Source organism: Ovis aries, chromosome 14 (assembly GCF_016772045.2).
Source record: "Ovis aries strain OAR_USU_Benz2616 breed Rambouillet chromosome 14, ARS-UI_Ramb_v3.0, whole genome shotgun sequence".
Lineage (NCBI taxonomy): Eukaryota > Metazoa > Chordata > Mammalia > Artiodactyla > Bovidae > Ovis > Ovis aries.
The window spans coordinates 17,633,192-17,653,462 of NC_056067.1; the positions used below are offsets into that span (position 1 = coordinate 17,633,192).

The 20,271-nt window shown below is 54.4% G+C and overlaps 1 protein-coding gene across 3 annotated transcripts in view; it reads right to left on the reverse strand.

Moving 5' to 3' along the window:
• ZNF423 (zinc finger protein 423) overlaps positions 1-20,271 on the reverse strand; it is a 342,900-nt gene that overhangs the window by 137,502 nt on the left and 185,127 nt on the right. For all 3 annotated transcript variants that reach the window (XM_027977817.3, XM_042231583.2, XM_015100428.4), the window contains one exon: positions 5,201-8,415. In XM_027977817.3, coding sequence (XP_027833618.2) covers positions 5,201-8,415 — 3,215 coding nt within the window. The remainder of the gene's footprint in view (positions 1-5,200; positions 8,416-20,271) is intronic.

The window sequence follows — 20,271 nt, forward strand, 5'->3', positions numbered from 1 at the left end:
CTCCACGCCAAAGAAGCCCAGAGGAGACTGCTGGACAGGGAACATGGTGCCCCCACCTCCTGGCTGGACGCTTCTGCAGGCCACAGCCACGGCTGGTCCAAAAGTGCTGTTCCTCTTCAAGGAAGTGCATGAAGTGGGTTCACTGGGCTTGAAAGATAAGTCACCAGGAGCCTGAGCAGGACAAGAGTGTACCCCCCCAAAAGTCCCCCAACCATATGGCCAACCCTTGGTGTCAGGAAAAGGAATGGACCCTGCCTTGTGGGGAAGCAGACTCCAGGGGATGCCCAAGGGAGGGGTCACAGGAGCTGCTGACCAAAGGGCCTGGGCATTCACACAAACACACAGGCCCCTGCACACACACACACACACACACACACACACGACCTGTATGCACAGGCATAGACACGCATGTGAGGACATACACACATACTTGCCAGTATCCTACACACCTCATTCCAACTCACCATCAACACACAAGACCTTCAAGGATACACCCACAGGTTACACACACCAACTCACTCCCTGTAACACGGACACGTAAGTGCAACACCCTCGGAGAAGTGGAAACATTGTCATGGACCCCAAGTTCACACAGCATCCCCAGTGACACACCGGCTTTCAGTTCTCTCCCTGGACCCTGACAGTCACACCCACCACTCCCAAATGCACCCACAGATGCACAAGCAGCTCATGGCACAAGGGTGTGCACCAGCCCTCATAGACACACATGTAGATACATAGGTATACACACTCACACTCACAGGCACACACACACCTGTCCACAAAATTGCTCACCAGCACCCACAGCCAGTAAGGCTCGCTGCATACTCAGCTGTCCCCACAGATGGCCCTTCTGGCCAAGCACATGAGGTCAGGGATGCCCAGGGTCCATCATGCAGCTGGTGGGGCCGTGCAGTCGTCTGGGCTGGAGAGAACAGATCAGGACTCTCCCTCCTGTTGCAACCCCAGCTGGCCCTCCGTCCTCACCTCAACACCTTCTCCCGGCCCGTCTCCCTTTCTCTATCCCTCAAAGACTCCATCTTCCTCTGGAGCCTCAGCTCCCACCAGGAGACATAAGCACAGCAAGGTAGAACTTGGCATTCAAAGCGCCTCTGGTCCCAGGAGAACCGGAGCTGAGCCCTGGGACCTTGGCCAGGGCTCCCTCCCCTAGTGTGGCCCCGAGCAACCTGAGGGGCCCAGGCCAGAAAGAGAACACACCTGGGGATGTGGAGACAGGAGAGGAGCAGGAAGGAGAAGGCAGAGACAGCCACTGCTGCTGAATTCCCTGATCATGACTGCAGCCCATGCTTACTGAGCACCTACTGTGTGCAGGCGCTGTTTACTCTGAATACTCACAATGACTCTGCAATCTCCCCTTCAGGGATGGAGAAAGCAGAATTTCAAGCGCTGAGAAGCAGCGGCACAGGGATTCAGCCCCGTGCAGGCACCCTCCAGAGCCACTGTCTGGGCTGCCTTCTTAGCTCCATGCCCCAGACCACCCCAGACAGTCTTGATCGGGGTGACAGAAAGCTGTCACCTGGACAAGCCCCTGAACCCAGCTGTTTGCCCTGCAGTAAGGTGTAGCAAGTGAGCATCCAGTCTAGCCCCCCAGCCTGAGCAGCATGAGGCACTGTGGCGGTCTGGTGAGTCGATGAGGGCCAGGGTCTGCCCACAAGGGGCTAGAGCTGGGGCGATGTTGTTATTACCCATAAATAGAGGGGGAGGCAGAAACCTCAGTGCTTCACGCTCCAGCCGACAGCAGCCTCGGCCCCACGGGAACCCAGTCCTCAGAGAGCCGGTTGCTATGGATACACTCCCGAGGGTCCCAGCCTGCCAGCCCCCAAGCCCCTGTGCAGCCCCCAGAGTCTGCTCTCACACGCATGAGTCCTGGGGGAGAGAGGGATGGGCGAGCAGACAGCTGGGCCCCTGCCCCCAGGCGTGCCCAGGCAGGGGCAAGGCCCCAGAGGCTATGCCTCTGCTGGGGAGGTGCCCAGGCTTTGTCTAGTTCCTTTCTGCAAATGGCCCATCTGCCCAGGCCTCTGGACATGAACGTCAGCTCCCTCCTCTCTCACAAGCCAGGGACAGGAACAGGAAGCCTGACCAGGCTCCTTGTAAACAAGCCCCCTCAGGTTGCAAGTCCTGCACTGCCTCGCACAGCTGCTCACCCCTGGGTATGTGGCTCCACCTTTCTAAGCCTGGGCTCCCTCTTTGCCAAAGCAAAGGTCACAGCAAAGGTCCAGGGTGTTGCCAGGAAAACAATATAAGAGTGGGTGCTCACACAGTAGGGGCTTTACGAAGTGGTGCTAGATACCGGACACGGAGCAGACTGGGAAGGAGGAGGCTGCAATAGCCAAAGGCTTTGTGGTGGGCTAGAGGCAGCCCTGTGACCAGCAGGGTGTGGGCAGGAATGGGGCTGGAGAGCACCTGGAGCAGGACACACAGGCGCCAGCCCTGCCACACTGTCCCGCCACCTGTGCACCGGGCTGACCACCCCAAACCCCAACCTTGCAACCAGGATGGGCTCCAGAGGTGCTGGCTGGAGGGCTGTCAAGAGTTCAGGCTGGGGTGCCACACTCTCCCCGGGATCAACCCCCATCTCTGCCTCTTGAAATCGAGGGGCTCCCAGCAAACTACCTAACGGTTCCTTGCCTCCTTTTTCTCATCTGGAGAGTGAGTATTATAAGGAATAAATAGATAGAAAGTGCCTGGCACATCCTTATTCCTCAATCAGTGTGAGCTGTGATTACAAACAAGAAAATCACAAGTGATGGCTATTACATGCCCAGCATGTCTTGACTCATTTAATCCCAGGGCAAAACACGAAGGTCAGCACAGGAGACGGTCACAGTATTTGACACTGAGGAGGAATAGGCACTGGCTAGCCAGAGCAGACCCACTCCAGTGTTCTTGCCTGGAGAATCCCAGGGACGGGGGAGCCTGGTGGGCTGCCATCTATGGGGTCACACAGAGTCGGACACGACTGACGTGACTTAGCAGCAGCAGCAGGAGCAGATGCTGGTTAAGAAACAGAACAGCCCCCAGGTCCCTCCCAGATGATGCTGGCTTTGGAGACAGACACTACGGAGACTACCACTGCTACCGCTGCTAAGTCGCTTCAGTCGTGTCCGACTCTGTGCGACCCCATAGACAGAAGCCCACCAGGCTCCCCCGTCCCTGGGATTCTCCAGGCAAGAACACTGGAGTGGGTTGCCATTTCCTTCTCCAATGCATGAAAGTGAAAAGTGAAAGTGAAGTCGCTCAGTCATGTCCGACTCTTGGCGACCCCATAGACTGCAGCCTACCAGGCCCCTCCGCCCATGGGATTTTCCAGGCAAGAGCACTCTACTGTTATTACTATTGCCCTCTGGCTTTACCCAGGTGGCGCTAGTGGTAAAGAACACTTCTGCCAACGCAGGAGGCATAAGAGACCCGGGCTTGATCCCTGGCTCAGGAAGATTCCCCGGGGGAGGGTATGGCAACCCACTCCAGTATTCTTGCCTGGAGAATCCCATAGACAAGAGGAACCTGGTGGCCTACGGTCCATAGGATCACAAGTCGTACACGACTGAGGCAACTTAGCATGCACTGGCTTACAGGTGAGACAGAGGCCCAAAGAGGCCAAACCACAGATGGGTAGGCAGGCCCTCTGTCTCCAGGGCTGAAACTCTTCCCAGTCCACCTACCTGGCCAGCCAGAAAGCTGAGGCTTGGGGGGACAGAGCTGGGCAGCTATGACTGCACTGTGCTTAGGACCCCTGAAGGGTGACCCAGTGGATGCTTACCTAGTGGCCTTGCTCAGTCAAAAGGCCTTGAGAAAGTGGTCCACCTCTGACTCTCCTTGGATGCCAGGCACCCCAGAAATAATGGGTGCTCAGGACAAATTCAATCAATCAATCCACTCTGAAAGGGGCTCTCTGCTCCAGGCAGGAATTTGAGAGGCCTCAGGCCCCAGGTGAAAGCATGGTTCTGTTCTCATTCAGACTTTTTTCTCTGCAGCTGGGTGATCTTGGTCAGACGCTGCAGCTCGCTGGGCAGGGAAGCTGGGCAGGAGACCCTTTAAGGGCCCCACTGCGGATTCTCCCTTCAGCCTCTACAGCCCTCCTTCTCTCTCACTCTCTCCCCACTACTCCCACCCCCAGCAAAATCCCAGAGTCCCAGGCCCCCGTCTGATCCTGCAGTGAACACCTTCACAAACATCCCTGTCTTGCAGGGGCACCCGTGGCGGGTGGCCCTCTCCCAAAGCCTGCCTCCCTGCCGGCGGCACCAGCAGTGGTCCTGGAGGGACAGATGCCCCCGAGATCGGCCCGGCACCTCCTCGGCCTGGAAACAGATAACACAGACTTGATGGGAGCCCCTGGGCCTGCTCTGTCTGACACCAGGGGCCACAGTCTCCAGCAGGTGCCCCACGGTCACCATTCCCAGGGCCCACATGGACCCTCTAGTCCCTCAGACTTCCCCTGCCTTGCTGAAACCCACGGTTATAGGTGTGTAGCTCCCCTGGGTCTAGAAGCCCCAGTGCAGGGTCTGTTTCTGGCTCTGCTTGGCTGCCAGACATCCCCAAAATAAAAGGTGCTCAGGACAAATGCGATTGATCAGGCAGTAACTGGAAACATCCCACGGGCTTCCATGTACCAGCTCTAATGATAGTGTTGATGATAACAGTACCAACTGATGATTACTGCTAGCATGATGGGGCCCTAAGTGCCAAGTTCTAAGTCCTTTATGCGTATGTTACCTTTACAAATTGTCAAAGGATTCCTAAATCTTAAGCCCAGAGTGACTTGCCCAAGAAGACCCAGTAAGCACACAAGTAAGTCCACCCCAATCAATGACCGAGATGACCCGACCTCCAGCATGGACAGAACTCACTGTATCTACCCTTCACCTACACTGCGCCACGGGTCCCTCACAACAGTTCTGTGACATTGAGACAATTATTACTCCCATTTTACAGAAGAGCACTTGGCAAATGAGACCCAGGGTGATACACGCCATGTCCCTCTGGAAGGGAGATGGCACGCACCGGGACCTGGACTCGGAATTCACTGCGATCGTCAGATCTGCTTAACCGCTGCACGAGGCCCCTGCTTCTCGGGTCAGCAACTAGAAAGGAAACGCAAAGCACGGCAAGCGGCCTCTAGTGGGCATGCGCGGAGCCCCAGGGAGCGGGGGTGGGGCAGGCTGGGCCGGGCTGTACTTACCCGGGGCACTGGCGATGTCTGGGCGCCTTTCCGGGGCCCACTGGTCTCCGGGGTGAGGTCACGGTGGTCCACCTGCATGTGGCTCTCCAGGTCCTCCGCGCTCTCAAACTTGACGCTGCATTCGGGGCAGCGGAGGCCGGCGCAGGGCCGGTCGGCAGGCTCGGGCGGGGCCAGGCCGCCCACCTGTCCGTTGGAGCTGCGGGCCATGCAGCCAGCGCAGAGGCCGTAAGGGAGCCCGTTGACGTCGAGCTTCACCAGGTCCTGCTTGCTGCGGAACTCTTTGAGGCACAGGGCACACTTGTAGAGCTTCTGCAGCCCCTGGCCGTTGGGGGAGGACGCGGCCGAGCTGCCCGCCAGCTTCTGCATGTGGAAGGTGCCGTGGATCTTGAGCTCGAGCGTGGAGGTGACCGTCTGCATGCAGACCACGCAGCGGAAGCCCGTGAGGGAGTTGCGCAGGTCGGGGTGCATCTGGCAGTGCTCGATGAACTCCTCCTCGCTCTGCAGGGGCATCTTGCAGATGCGGCAGGTGCCCGTGTCCAGGCTCTTGCTGTGGGTCACCTTGTGCTCGGTGAGCGTCAGCAGCGAGGGGAAGCGCTCGCCGCAGATGGGGCACATGTAGTGCTTGGCGGGGCCCCGGTGAGTCTGCAGGTGCTCCCGGAGCCCGTTCTCCGAGAAGAAAGTCCGCGAGCACACGTTGCACTTGTGGCTGCCCTTGATGAACTCGGCCTTCTTCCGCGAGCCGTCGTCCTCGCCCGGCCGGATGTTGTGGTCCCGCAGCCGGTGGTTCTGCAGCAGCACCTCCATGGTGTAGGCCGCCCCGCAGATGTCGCAGCCGTACATGGGCTCCGACGCGTCCACGTCGTCCTCACTCGCCTCGTGGCTGTTGGGCGCCTCGGGGTTCTTCAGCAGCACGCCCGGCAGGTCGGCCGGCTCGGCCTTCTTGGCGGCGGCCGGGGGCACCCCATTGGCGGTGCCGTTCTCGGCCGCCGCGTCGAACACGCAGTGCTTCTCCCGCAGGTGCTTCTCCAGCAGGATGATGGCGTGGAAGGCCTTGCTGCAGAACTTGCAGTTGTACTTCTTGCTGTGCGTGGTGATGTGGCACTGCAGCTCCACCTCGGTGCTGAAGGTCTCCCCGCAGAAGATGCACTTGTGGGCCCTGGCCGGGTTGCCCAGGTGGCTGTGCTTGACGTGCACCTGCAGGTCGGCCTCCTTGCGGAAGTCCCAGTTGCAGGCCGTGCAGCGGAACATCTTCTTCTCGTTGCTGTGCTTCACCGCCAGATGCACCTGGATGGACACCTTGGAGTCGAAGACCTCCTGACACAGCGTGCAGTGGTAGAGCACGAAGGTGTGCATGTCCAGCAGGTGCTTCTGCAGGTCGTCCACCGAGGAGAACTGCTTGTCGCAGCTCTCGCACACGTAGTGGGTGGACGTGGTCATGTAGTGCACGGTCAGGTGCTGCAGCAGGGACTCCTGCGAGTCGAAGTCCTCCTTGCACTGGGGGCACGCCTGCTTCCGCAGCAGCAGCTCCAGGTGCAGCTTCAGGTGGGTCTGGAAGCTCTCGAAGTTGGAGAACTTGAGGTCGCACTGGTTGCACGGGTACTCGCCGTTGGAGATGGAGTTGGCGCTCGCCGAGAGCCGCTGCCGCTTCGGGGAAGACACCTCCACATCCGACGAGACCGGGCTCTGTTCCGCCTTGGACTTCTTACTGTGGGCCAGCGGGATGTTCTTGTGGTTCTCCTTGATGTGCTTGGTGAGCTTCAGGATGGAGCCGAAGATGGGCGAGTTGGTGCAGTAGGGGCAGGAGTAGACCTCCATGAAGGACTGCGTGGGCTGCACGACCGGGGACTCCAGCTTGGCGCTGCCCACGCTGCAGTGGGCCTGCTGGATGTGCTCCGTGAGGGAGGACTCGGTCAGGAAGCCCATGGAGCACTGGTTGCAGAAGAAGGCGTTGTTGCCGTCGGGCGGGTTGGCATTGGGGCCGCAGTGGGAGACCCGGATGTGCTCCTGCAGGCTGTTGATGTCGGCAAACATCTCGGGGCAGTAGTTGCAGTGGAAGGCGGAGATGCTGCCGAACTGCATTACGGGGTACGCGTGGTTCTTGTGCAGCTTGCGGACGTGCTCGTTGAGGTTGTAGAGGGTGGGCATGGAGTCCAGGCAGATCTGACACGTGTGGCTCTGCTGCGGCTTATCCGCGTGGATGGTCTTCAGGTGGATCTCCAGCACCGCCAGGCTGTTGAAGTCCCGCTTGGAGCAGTAGGGGCAGCTGTACACCACCTTGGACCAGCCCTGCCCGTCATCCCGCATCTTCTTCTGGCCCCGCAGCGGCTTCAAGGTGGAGTCCGGGGTGGAGCCTCGCTCCACGGAGGCGCTGGAGTCCGGTGTGGCGCTGCTCATAGAGGCCACGCTGCCCAGCACAGGGTCGGGGCTGACGCTGTGGTTGCTGGAATCGGGCTGCCGGTGGCTGTCCAGGTGGCAGTAGACACCCTCCACGGAGGAGAACTGCTCGGGGCACATGGGGCACTTGTGTTTCTGATTGGCGTGGGCTTGGTGGATGTGGGCGAGCAGCGTGTTCTCGTCGACAAAGACCTCGGGGCAGTGGATGCACTGCAGGTCGGCCTTCTCGGAGAGCTGGGGGTGGCGGGTGAGCACGTGCTTCTCCAGCTCCTCGGTCTGGCTGAAGGTGTCCTCGCAGTAGTCGCACATGAAGTCGTCCTTCTTGGCCTCCTTCTCCGACTTGGCCAGGTGCTCCTTGTTCTTCTTGTGGGCCTGCATGTGGCTCTGCAGCGAGCTGGTGGAGGAGAAGCCGCGCTTGCAGACGGTGCACTTGAAGGGCTTGCTGGAGCTGTGGGTCTTCAGGTGGATCTTGAGGTGGTCGCTGCGGGAGAAGGCCGCCTCGCACTCGTGACAGTGGTACTTCTTGTCGCCCGTGTGCAGCTTGATGTGCCGGTCGCGGCTCCTCTTGTGCTTGAAGAGGCGGCTGCAGTAGGTGCACTTGAACGGCAGCTTGTCGCTGTGGATCTGTTCGTGCCTCTTCAAGTAGCTCAGGCGGATGAAGGACTTGTCGCAGAACTGGCAAGGGTACGGCAGGCCCGTGCCCCCTTCCTCCTCACCCAGGCCCAGGTCACACCCATCTCCGATCATCTGCGTGGGTGACGCAACATCCTTGCTGGAGGGAGACGAGGCCACCCAGGAGAGTTGTGGGTCGTCGTCACCATCTACGGGGGGGGTGGGGGTGGAAGGCAGAAAGGAGATTAGAGGCAATTCCCAGGGCCGCGAGAAACAAGGACGGAGCCAGCTTTTCGACAGCTCGTGGGCTGAGGCTGTGCAGCTGGCCAACTGCTACGGGGGAGTGGGAGGAGGGAGTGGGGGGGGGGGGGGGCCGGAAGCGTGTGGACATGTGGGCCTTCCAATCTGCCGAGGGGGTGGCAGAGGGGCGGCAGGGTTCGGAGGGGAGGTGCCTTTCCCCTCGACAACACCTGCCTGGGCCTCGCTGGATGTGGTACCCACCCCGCAACAGGAGCTGCGGTCTCAGCCACTTCCCTGATGGGGAGGGTGGGCAGGGGGCTGGGAAAAAAGTCACCAGACCCGACCTCACAGACCATCAGGCCAAAAGGAGATAAGTCCCATCACCTGATCCAGGCATGGGGCTTGACTCCCCCCTGTAGCCTGTAGCTTGGGTGGGAAACCCCACTGGGTGCAATGGGTGTGGGCAAGACTTCACAAGAAAGTAAAATGCATTTTTAGTGAATTCAGCCCTGCTACATTCCATGGGGAAGGAGGGCTGATAGAGATGGGACTACTGCTTCAGGTGCACACGGACATAAGAGGCGCAAGGACCTCAGGCCCAAGGGCACAAGCAGGGGTAGGGGACTTGGGAAGGATCCGAGGGGCTCCCAGCTCAAACCATCCCAAGGGTGGTGGTCTTCTTTGTTCCCCTCCGCCCCTGGATTTTCCCCACGTCCACTCAGAACCCCAGGAGATAGCCTGAAGGGACAGTGATCAGAGGTGGGGCCAGGACCCAGATGGCCTCAGAGCTCAGAGCCTCATGGTCCCTTAAATCCACTGTGGCGTTGGGGGTGGGGGCGGGGTGGGGGTTGAGGGTGGGGGCAGGTCGTGGGTGGGGCTTTGCACAAACAACCGGCGTGGCCCACCCTCCTCAGGGACAGGGGCCACCCCCACCTCCCCAAGCCCCCCTAGCCCCTGCCTTGGCTGGCCAGGCCAGCCTCAGAGGAAAACGAAACCAACTAGGGGTTGGCCGTTTCTGGAAAACACAAAGGCACACTGGACCCAGCAACTTAAACCAGTGAAGTTTGCTGAGAAGCAGCAGGGGTGGAACCGAAGCAGCCTGAGCAGGGAGTGAGTTCCATGGCTCAGGTTTCGTGTTGGGTGGATTCAAGACTTAATAATGAATGAAAGGGACCACAGGCTGCTACGGACAGGAGAGAGACAAACGAAAGCTCAGATTCGGCTGCACTGACCTTGCTCTTCTAACCCCGAGGAAATAGACTACTGTCCCGCCTCTCCAGCCCCCAGCCAGCCTGGTTGAGTCTTCAGAAAAGCCCTCACAGATGTAACCCAGAAATTCTTGGCTAGAGGCAGCCCAGATCCTCTAGAAGGGAAGGCAGGGGACCTCACTCCCAGGCTGGGCAAGCACCACTCACACGCCTACACACATAAACACACTCACGCACACATACAACTCATACAGCACTCCTGCAACTCACATGTGAACTCCAACACACTAACACAGTCATCCACACCATCACAAACACACAATCATACACTCACGTACTCTTTCATATGCACACACGTCCATTCCTACATTATCACATCCACGTACACGCATAGGCTTGAACATACACACACACTCACCTGCAGACACAAACACACACCATCAGGGAGGCGCGTGGCTCAGACTGGGGGTCCTGCAGCCCCAGTCTCTCACAACTGCCAATCCCAAGACTTGAGAAGACAACAAGGCCTGCTGGAGGGTCTTCCAGGGCCCCTCAGAGCTGGCTCTGAGCCTGCTCCTAGGCCCCACTCCCACCCTGGTGCCCGCCCATGCCCTTGGCTCTGACCCCGTGAAGATGTGCTTGACCCCAGCTGGCACGACTGGCAGACCTCTGCCTGGAAGGATGTTGCTCTCCGAAGCTCCTGACCTGGAGTCCCAATCTCCCTGCAGTTTCCCCGCCCCCGAAGCCCAGTCACTCAACCCAGCGTGGGGTGCCTCCCAGAGTGAGGGCATCCACTCCCCTGGGGGCCTCATGTTACAGGGCCTTTGGACGGGAAGGACCCAGCACTGCCGGCTCCTTGAATTAGATGTGGCAGGAGGCGTCCCAGCCCCTGCCTGGTAATTCCTGGCTCTTGCCAGCTGGCTCCTCGGGGTGCAGACAAAGGGACTCAAGGGAGGAGGTAGCTAGAGCTAGGGCAGCTGGGGGACCCACTTGCCCCTGCCCCCTGGCCGGGCTCCACTGGCTTTTTATTATTTTGATGTCTCAGTTCAGACTCCTGCAAGCTGCCATGGAGCCTTTCCTGTGTGCATCACTAAGGGCTGTCTCCAGCACAGAGGTGGTGGGGACCAGGGCCCCTCCCACTGGACAGACGAGGAAACTGAGGCACAGCCACATGAGGGCCCCCCAGGGGAAAACAGCGCCAGGCCTGTCCACTGTCAGGGCCCTTGACACAGGTCAGTCGTGCAAGACACCTGCGTAGGTGAGACTGAGAGAGGGGGCCCCATGGCAAGGTCCCAAGCAGTCACGGTCTGACTCCTCTTTGAGCCCCGACCATCTGCAATGTGGGGAGGGGCCCCCGAGGCCCAGGAGGTGTCAAAGCTGGCTGACAAGTGGAGGATCCAGGCTCCAAAGCCAGCCGGTTCATGGGTGAGGAGCGCAAGGAAGACACCGACCCGAAAGACCAAGCCTGCACACGCCTTTCATTCACATTGCCCAAGGATGACAGCAGACACCTGCACTTGAACCCTGCTCCTGTGTTCACTCGTCACCCCACGAGCGCTCCTCTAAACTCTGCAGTCAGCTCACACATCTGAAACAGAGATGCGCTGTGAGGGGTGGATGAGAAAATTTAATGTGAAGAAGCACTCATTCCATTCACATGAACTGTCCAGACCAGGCCCATCTGCAGAGACAGAAAGCAGATTAGTGATTGCCTGAGGCCAGAGGAGGGAGCAGGGACTGACTGCAAATGGGCATGAGGCATCCTTCAGAGATCATGGAAATGCCTGCGAGCTGGACTGCGGTGAGGGCCGCACAGCTCTGTGAATTTACTAAACGTCACTGAACTGCTCACTTAAAACAAGGGAGTGTTACAGTATGCAAATTATACTTCAATAAAGCTGATAAACAAAAGCGCTATTTGGCCAATAATCATAATTAGCACTAATGAGTACCACTAGTGCTAATAAAATTAGCAGCTACGTTTAGCGAGCATGTCCCGAGTGCCAGCACTGTGCTAAGTGCTTCTATTACCGCAATTAATACTCTCCTTTCATCCTCCCATCGGCAACATCCCATTTTTGAGATGAGGAGGCTGAGACTCAGACAGGTGAGTAACTTGCCTTCAGTCACACAGCCAGAAGCCCCAGCGGTGTGTGGCCAGGATCTCAGGGTCTACTCTCCCCTGCACCCCTTCATCCATCCTTTGAGAAGGAGGGTCAACCTGCCCCAGCACCATAGCCCCCTGAGGTTCATCACGGGGCTGCCCAGCTGGCTTTATTTTTGTGTAAATAAGTCTCAAAACTACAGCAAAGCACATTATTTTGGGAGCAACAAACTGAGCAACTGCTGAGATTATAATCATCCGAATTGAAATAAGGCTCCTTAAACTGAAAAGGCCCAATCAGGGGAAATGGGCATGTTGACAAATAAAAGACCCACCTCAGATTGCCCTGTTCAAAGCCTTTTACTCTCACAACATTTAACCTTGGCTGCTGCCATCCGTCCCATCCCTCCAGATACATTTTGTGTGAGGGGCACTTAGCTTACTGTTCTAGGAGCAGGCTGGAGACAGGACCAGGGCCAGCACACTCAAGATGGATGCGCAGGGGAGGGGTCAGCAGAAGGGGGCTCCTTACAGCAGCCATGCTCCCCTCGTGCTGTTCGTCATCACACAAATGAAACCAGTGCAGCACATACCCTTGGGCAGACTGCAGAAAGGGGAGGGGTGCAGAAACGGGGTGAAGGCAACCCCGAGATCTCCATCAACTTGAACGTTTCAGAACTCAGGGAAAAGGCAGATGCAAGGGAGGACCAGCTGTGCCAGCCACCTTTTCATTTCCAAGTGAATGCTTTGATAGATTCTGCTATGTGCCGGGCATTCTTTTAACTCATTCAGTCCTCTCAATAGCCCAATGAGATAGGCAACACTATTACTATTTCCCTGTTCATGTGAGAAAACTGAGGCACAGAGAGGCTGAGTAACTTACCTAAAGCCACACAGCTTGCAGGCAGGAGAGCCAGGGTTCACACCTAGTTAGTTGGTTCTGAGTCGGTGCTTTCACCCACCAGGCTGTGTGTGTGTAGTCACTCAGTTGTGTCCGACTCTTTGATCCACCATGCTACCCTGCTTCTATCTTTTGGGAGAGAGTATGGTCACAGCAGAAGATCAAGAGGAAAACCCAGTGACTAATATCAGATCCTCGGCTTCCCCTTTTCACCTAGAGTAAGTACAGCTAAAGAAATAGAACAAAAATGAGTATAAAAATCACTTTCAAAAAGGAAATTGCAGTCATTTAAAAATGACTAATCCTCAAAAAGGGCTGATAGGAAATGGGTTATATGGGTCTTCTGCTGTCGGCTGCAGGAAGAGAACAAAAATAAGCATAAAAGTGGGCAGAAACTTCGATAAAAACTCAATTAGGTAGCAAAAAGAACATTAACTGGGCTTCAGGATATATCAGCGGAAGAAGACCCCAAGCTCACGTGGCCACACTGGGTCAATTCTGCGGGCTGAGTCTGCAGCCTTGAGAACATGGCCTCACACACACCTTGACTAGGTGGAGTCAAGTGGCCACCACCCAGGATGGCTGGGACCCTCAGCTCCATGCTCTTCCTGTCACAGAGAATCAAGGTCAGAGCTGCAGAAGAAGTCCAGGAAGCCAGGGGGAGAGTAGCTAGCCCACGAGAGTTTGCAGAAAGGGGCCCTTCCTGCAGCGAGGGGCACAGGCTAGGAAGGTGGTGGGGGGAGCCATCCATCACTGAAGCTCTGCACGAGGAATAGATGGCTCTGAAAAGAGCACTGAAGGGGTTGCTGCCGTGGGCGGGAAAGTGAAAACAGCTGATGCCCAGGCAGCTCCAGGTTTCTAGGACATTCCTGGAATGGGCAGTTCCATTCAGGTGAATAAAAATGACCGCCAGGCTCCAGAGGGGGAAAAAAGCTGAGCAGCCCCAGAAGTGAAGTTTCCACCAGGTCCACTAGTGACCCCAGCACAGGGGACTGTACCGGGGGCTGCCCTGGACGCTGCCCCGTGGAGAGTCCAGGCTGCACACAGTAGGTGGATTGGCGCCTGTGGGAGATGTACTGGGGCAGAGGAAAGAACACTGGACATAGAGTCCAGCGAGAGACCTGGGACAAGAGTGCCTGCCCTGCTCCTTACCTCTTACCAGGTGGCAAAGCTGGCCATCCATCCCAGAATACTCCTTGACTCAATTACATGCACACATGTAGAATCAACATCAGTGCAAGGGGGAGGGGCGGCAAGAGGAAGTGAATGGGCCATCGCTCGTCTTACCTCACAGATGGGGAGACAGAGGCCACAAGGCAGGAGCAGACAGATCCAGGACTAAACTCACAAAAACCACTGTAGTTACTGCTTCTGGAGCATTTTGTATAAACCAGACACTCTGCCAGCATTTTCTCATTTAGTTTTGACAACATCACTATGAGACAGGCACTGTTATTACATCTCCTTCTTTATAACTTGCAAACTGAGGCTCCAGGAAGGAAAGAAACTTTCTGAGCACACAGAGTTAGCAAGTAGCAAATGCACCACTACCCCCACCCCAAAGCCACTCACGATTAGACTACACTGCATCTCCAGGCCCAGTTCAGAGCCCGCCCCACTGCAGAAGCTGCTCGGTGCCAAGCACTGTAACTCAAGGAGAGCCACGAAGAGGTCTCACACTTTACAAGCCCACCTGCCACAAAGATGTGTCCCGAAGCAGGCAAAGTCAGCAGTGGATCACCAGAAGCTGGCTCTGATGCCAAGCACCAATGAATGTGGCTGCCCTCTTCTAAAAAAATATTTATTTGGCTGAGTCAGGTCTTCGTTGCAGTATGTGGGATCTTTAGGTGCATTATGTTGGATTTAGTTCCCTCACCAGGGGTAGAAGCCGGGCCCCCAGCATTGGAAGCATAGTCTTAGCCACTGGACCACCTATAGTGGTCCCTGTAGCCACTGGAAGTCCCTTGTAGCTGGCCTCTTGCCTCACTTGGTGGCAGATACAGCAGGATGCTTAAACAGCCTGGGCAAAACCCATCTGTGAGATTGTAGTAAGCAGAACAATGCTCCCCCCACCCCACGAAATGTTGATGTCCTAACCCCCAGAAACTATGAATATGTTACATTATATGACAAAGATGCATTAAGGTTGTAGATAGAATTAAGATCACTAATTAGAGGACCTTCAGATAAAGAGATTATGCTGAATTATCTGGGAGGGCCCAATGTAATGACAAGGGTCCTTAATGCAGAAGAGGGAGGCAAAAGAGGAGGTCAGAGTGATACAACTGTTGGCTTTGAAGATAGAAGGGGGCCACAAGCCAAGGAATGTGGGCAGCCTCTAAAAATGGAAAAAGCATGAAAACAGATTCTCTCCAGGGCCTTCAGAAAGGAACACAGCCCTCCAATTTTAGCCCAGGGAGATCCATGCCAGACTTCTGACCTACAGAATTGTAAGATAATAATCTGTTCTTGTTTTAAGCCACTAAGTCTGTGCTAATTTGCTACAGCAACAGTAGGAAATGAAAACAGATATTGGTACCAGGAGCAGGGTGGGGGTGCTATTACAAATACCAGGAAAGTGTGGAAGTGGCTTTGGAATTGGGCAGTGGGTAGTGACTAGAATTTTCAGGAGTGTGGTTAAAAAAAAAAATGCCTATATTGCCTTTAAAAGATTATTCATAGAAATACAGATATTAATGACTCAGAGAAGACTCAGAAGGAAGTAAGGAGTACATTTGAAAAAAATCTAAGTCACCATAAAAAATACATACATATCATGAACAGACTGATAAGAGAAACAGGAACATTAAAGGGATTGATGGTGAGGGCTTAGAAGATGAGGAACTTGATATTGGAAACTGGAAGAAAGGGATCCTTGTTATAAAGTGGCAGGAAGTTTAATGGAATCACACCCCCCACTTATGTGAAAAGCAGGACTTGTAATGGGTAAAAAATGGATATTTGGCTGAGAAGATTTCCAAACAACTTATTGGAGGTATGGCCAGTTTCTTCTTGCTTCTTATGGTAGAGAGGAAAGAGATGGATTGAGAGAAGACTGTTATAGAAGTTCTCAGCTGAACCAGACTGCAAAAGACATTATAATTAAGAGATTCACTATCAGCAAAGCATGCTCTAGAGAAAAGACTGTGTGACTATACAGTTTGCTTGTATCTCAGAAAAAGCAAAAGGTTGGAGCACTCAGTCACACAAAAGGCTCTTTGAAGAGATTAAGAATGTGATTCACCAGAGAGCATCTAGGAAATTTGAGGGCATTGCCCTGGAACCATCACAGCAGAAGCCGAAAGTGGAGATGGGATTATCTAGGGGGAAAAGAAATCTACAGAGGGACCTCTTATCCAATGGAATAGATTCCCCATGACATACACAGGAGACCACCAAGTTTCCTGAAAAGTTTACACCAGCAGAAACACTGCCAGCCTGGACCAAAAAGGAGATGAAAGAAGGATGTGGAACCCCCAGATTCTACAGGCAGGAAATAGGCTAATAAAATGGCTTGGCTGCAAACATGTGCTACTTTTCATTTAAAAAAAAAAAAAAATAGATGACACAGAGGGCAAAGCCAGAGTGTAGAACTCTGAGCCTAGAGGGTGAGGCCATGAGCCCAGGGTGAAACCATAAGTGCATGAGATCACTGCTAAACGAGGTTCAGATTCTGGCACTAGATAGCCATGGGCAAGTACATCCCCTCTTTGTGCTTTCCTTTTCCCAACTCCGGAGAGAATGAATCAGATGAATTGGTCTTCTAAGAGCCTTTGTAGCTCTAAGAGTCTATGATCAACTAGTGATGGCTTCCCTGGGTACAGGAATAAGGAATGGCAGATAGTCGGTATCCTAGCTCTCTGCTGGATATCTCCCTGCCTTTCCCTCAGCACATATTTGTTGAGCCTGCTCTATATGCCTGGACCTCTAAGGGTTTACAGAAGGTCCATTCTTAGGTTTCTCTGCTCTTGACTGCCCAGCCTCTCTGTCAATTAGTTACTATCCCAAGTTTCAACTCTCAACCAATGCTTTGCTACTTTGAAGCACTTTGAAAGAGGAAAAAAAAAAAAAATCTTTCATGTAAGCAGTCAGTCTTGCATCTAGGTATTTGATTTTCCTAAAGGGACATCTGAAGGTGTGGTGTAAAGGATGGAGGTCCAACCCCTTAGAAATCAGGAGTCCACCCTGGGAAGAAGAGGGATGAGGCAGCTGGAGGGTCTCTGCTCAGAGGTAGGTTAAGAAGCCCCATAGAGGTTACCAGGAACTGACATGGCTCCAACTGAAATCATGAATTAAAATTATGCTTTTAATAAAAATAACAGCAACTCATAGTCACCCTTCTCTGCTCCAGGGAGCGCAGAGTGCCTTTGTGGATACGATATCATCATGCCCACTGAGGCCACAGACAGGGAAATTGGGGATCATTCTTTCAGTTTGGATATAAAAAATAAGCAGGTGGGGCGGGAGGGTGGTGGTTTCAGGGGTCAGCAGACAGCACTGGGGTGGAGGCTGGGATGCAGAGGTCAGCAACCCCAAACTGAGGAGAACGAAGGCATTCTTGCCCTTAGGGGCTGCTTCCCCAGCTGGCCCTGGTGGGTGAAGGGTCGGGTCCTATTCTCTGACCTGCCTCTAAGGGACACTGGGCACATAGCCTTGAAAGCCTGCAGGCCGCCCAACAGACTGAAAGCCATGGCTCTGCATGCCTTTTTCTAGCTGTCTCTAGGAGCTGCTGAAATGCCACCTGACAACAGATAACTGCCATCCGGGCCCTTAATAAATCTTCTGGGGAGTCAAAACCACCCGCGTTACTTTAAAGAGACTCAGTCAATATCAGGGACACATCAGCCATTGGGAGACAGCAGAGCCACGGTTTGAGAGTTCAGGCTCATGTAGACTGAATTGCCACCACTAGCTGTGTGATCACAGACAAATCACTGCACCTTTCTGAGCCCCTGTTTCCTTATCCATAGGATGGAGGCAATAATACTGTCTACCTTGGGACTTCCCTGGTGTTGCAGCAGCTAAGACTCCACGTCTCCAATGCAGGCAGCCCAGGTTCGATTCCTGCTCAGAGAACTAACTCCCATAGGCAGCAACCAAGAGTCTGAATGTCGCAACTGAAGCTCCCACAACTCACAGATTCTGTATGCAGCAATTAAGACTGAAGACCACGTGTGCCACAGCTAAGACCCAGCGCAGCCAAATAAAAATGCATAATGTTTTTAATTTACCTTATTTTTTTAAGTGTCTACCTTAAAAAAATGTGCATATGCTGCTGAGTGTTCAGTAAATGCTGGCTACAGGACAAGAAGATCACCAGTGTAACTTGTACTACTTTCATTAACTAAATCCCATCAACTGTCTGGCATTTAAAATTTTACACAGCATTTTCAAACCCATTATCCCTCTGACACTGGAGCAGCTTTTCATGGCTGAGGTGGTGGTGGCGGTGGTTATTCCCATATTACAAGTAAGCAGGGTGCCACACTCCCAGGTACCCCGGAGGGAACCCAGCTTTCCACCCAGCCTGTATCCCTCTTTCACAAAGTATCTGCGTTTACACTATAAGTTGTGTGGTCAGCTCCAAGGATGAGAAAATAGAACAGAGAGGTTAGATCACATCCCGATGTCACAGAGCAGATGGCAAATGAAAAGGCTGGGATGTACCCTCAGTCAGCTGGACTGAGAGGAATGATCACCTGAGCAGAGGGGCAAAGACCACCGTGGCTGTCCTCCTGCCAGACAGTCTGGGGGCCACCTGGTCATCAGTTATTATGCAAAAATGCCAACAGCTAGAAATCAAGAACTTGAGTGTCTTAAACCAGGCCCATGTTTTCTAGAAGGAGGGGGCAAAGACCTGGAGGCACGGGACCTGGTCTGGTGCATCCATGATGGATCAGCAATGTGGCTCCCACTTAGAACCAGACGTGCTTCCTCTGTTGTCTGTCCAGACCCACGGGTCTCCCTTCCCCATCTCAAGGTGTCCTGGCCCTGAAGGCACCTGTGTTTGCTTAGTGGCTGAGTCCAGCAGCTGGACTTCAGAGCCTCAGATTCCCAGCTCCATCATGTGAATAAATCTCAGTTTCACAGAAGAAACCAGCCTCAGTTTTCTCATCTGTAAAATGGGAACAATAGCAGTCCCAGTTATAGAGTTACTATACAGAGGAAATACATGAATTTTTGTAACACATTACATAAAAGAAGGGCTTCCCAGGTAACACTAGTGGTAAAGAACCTGTCTGCCAATGCAGGAGACATAAGAGATGGAGGTTCCATCCCTGGGTTGGGAAGATCCCCTGGAGGAGGGCATGGCAATCCACTCCAATGTTCTTGCTTGGAGAATCCCATGGACAGGGGAGCCTGGCAGGCTACAGTCCATAAGGTCACAAAGAGGTGGACACGACTAAAGCGACTTAGCACGTACACATGCACCCATATATAAGAGATGTTCTATAAAATAAAAATAGTCACTGGCTATTGGCTCCCTCCCAGCTCAACATAAGGTCACAGAGCAGAGAAAGGGAGAGAGAGGCAGGCAAGAGAGACAGGCAATGGCCATGAGGGTTTGGATAGCACAAGACAGTGAGAGGTCCCATCTTCCTGAGTTCTGATTAACAACCAGGAAGGTCTAAGTTAAGGACCAGCAGTTACCACCTCAGAAGGTGGTTTTCAAAGCAAAAGACACCCAGCCTGCACAGAGGCCCATTGGGTCCTTGCATTTACAATCCTAGGACATCAGAGAGCAGAGAGCCTTCAAGAGCACCCAGCCAATCCTCTCGTCATATAAACACAGAAGCTCGGGCTTCAGCAGCCTTGCTGGAACTTGGACCTGAGTCTCCAGGCGCATGATGGAGGGGATGGGGAATGAGGTCGGACTCCCAGGACACCCTTGCCCCTTTCACCCACTAGGGCTGCCATCCCCAAAGGACTTCTGGACACGCAGGGCAGAAAGGAGACATCCGCCTTTCCCCTTGAAGCCTCTGACCTCACAGAACACACAGCCTGCCTGGCTGCTCCATCCCTTAGATAAATTTACTTAGCACTGATATTGAAAATGCAATTGAGCTTGAGTTTTATTGCAGAAATTAAACAGACCAGGGGTGGGGGGAAAGCCAGTGCTCATCAACTCACCCGAGAGCTGGCGATGATCAAACTAGCTAATGTGCAGTGTCACCATCAACTCCTGCCAGGAAAGGAGGGCCTGATATTCCCCCACCAGGGGCTCCCCAAAGATGGGGCGCTTGCAGCTAGCAGAGGAGCTCTGGAGAGCTTTCCCATCAGCCCCCTGGCTGGGGCTCCCTGCACACCCCACCCTCAGCCCACCAGCCTCCCACCATCACAGACGCAGAGACAGCACCTCTGAAGTCACCTTCGTCAGCCTTTACGGAACAACACTGCCAAGGGCCGGAACGAAGGGCTCTCTGTTCAACTCAAGAGAAAGCGAAATGCTTTCAGGGTTGAATCACTGTTTTTCTTTACTCCCTTTGGAGATCGGCAGAGCCCACATTCGGCCGTGTTCGTGGACCTGGGACTGGAAACAGCTGCGCTCTAATTACATGTAAAGTGTACCAAAACATCCCTTTTATCACAGACTGGAAATCTGTTAGCATCT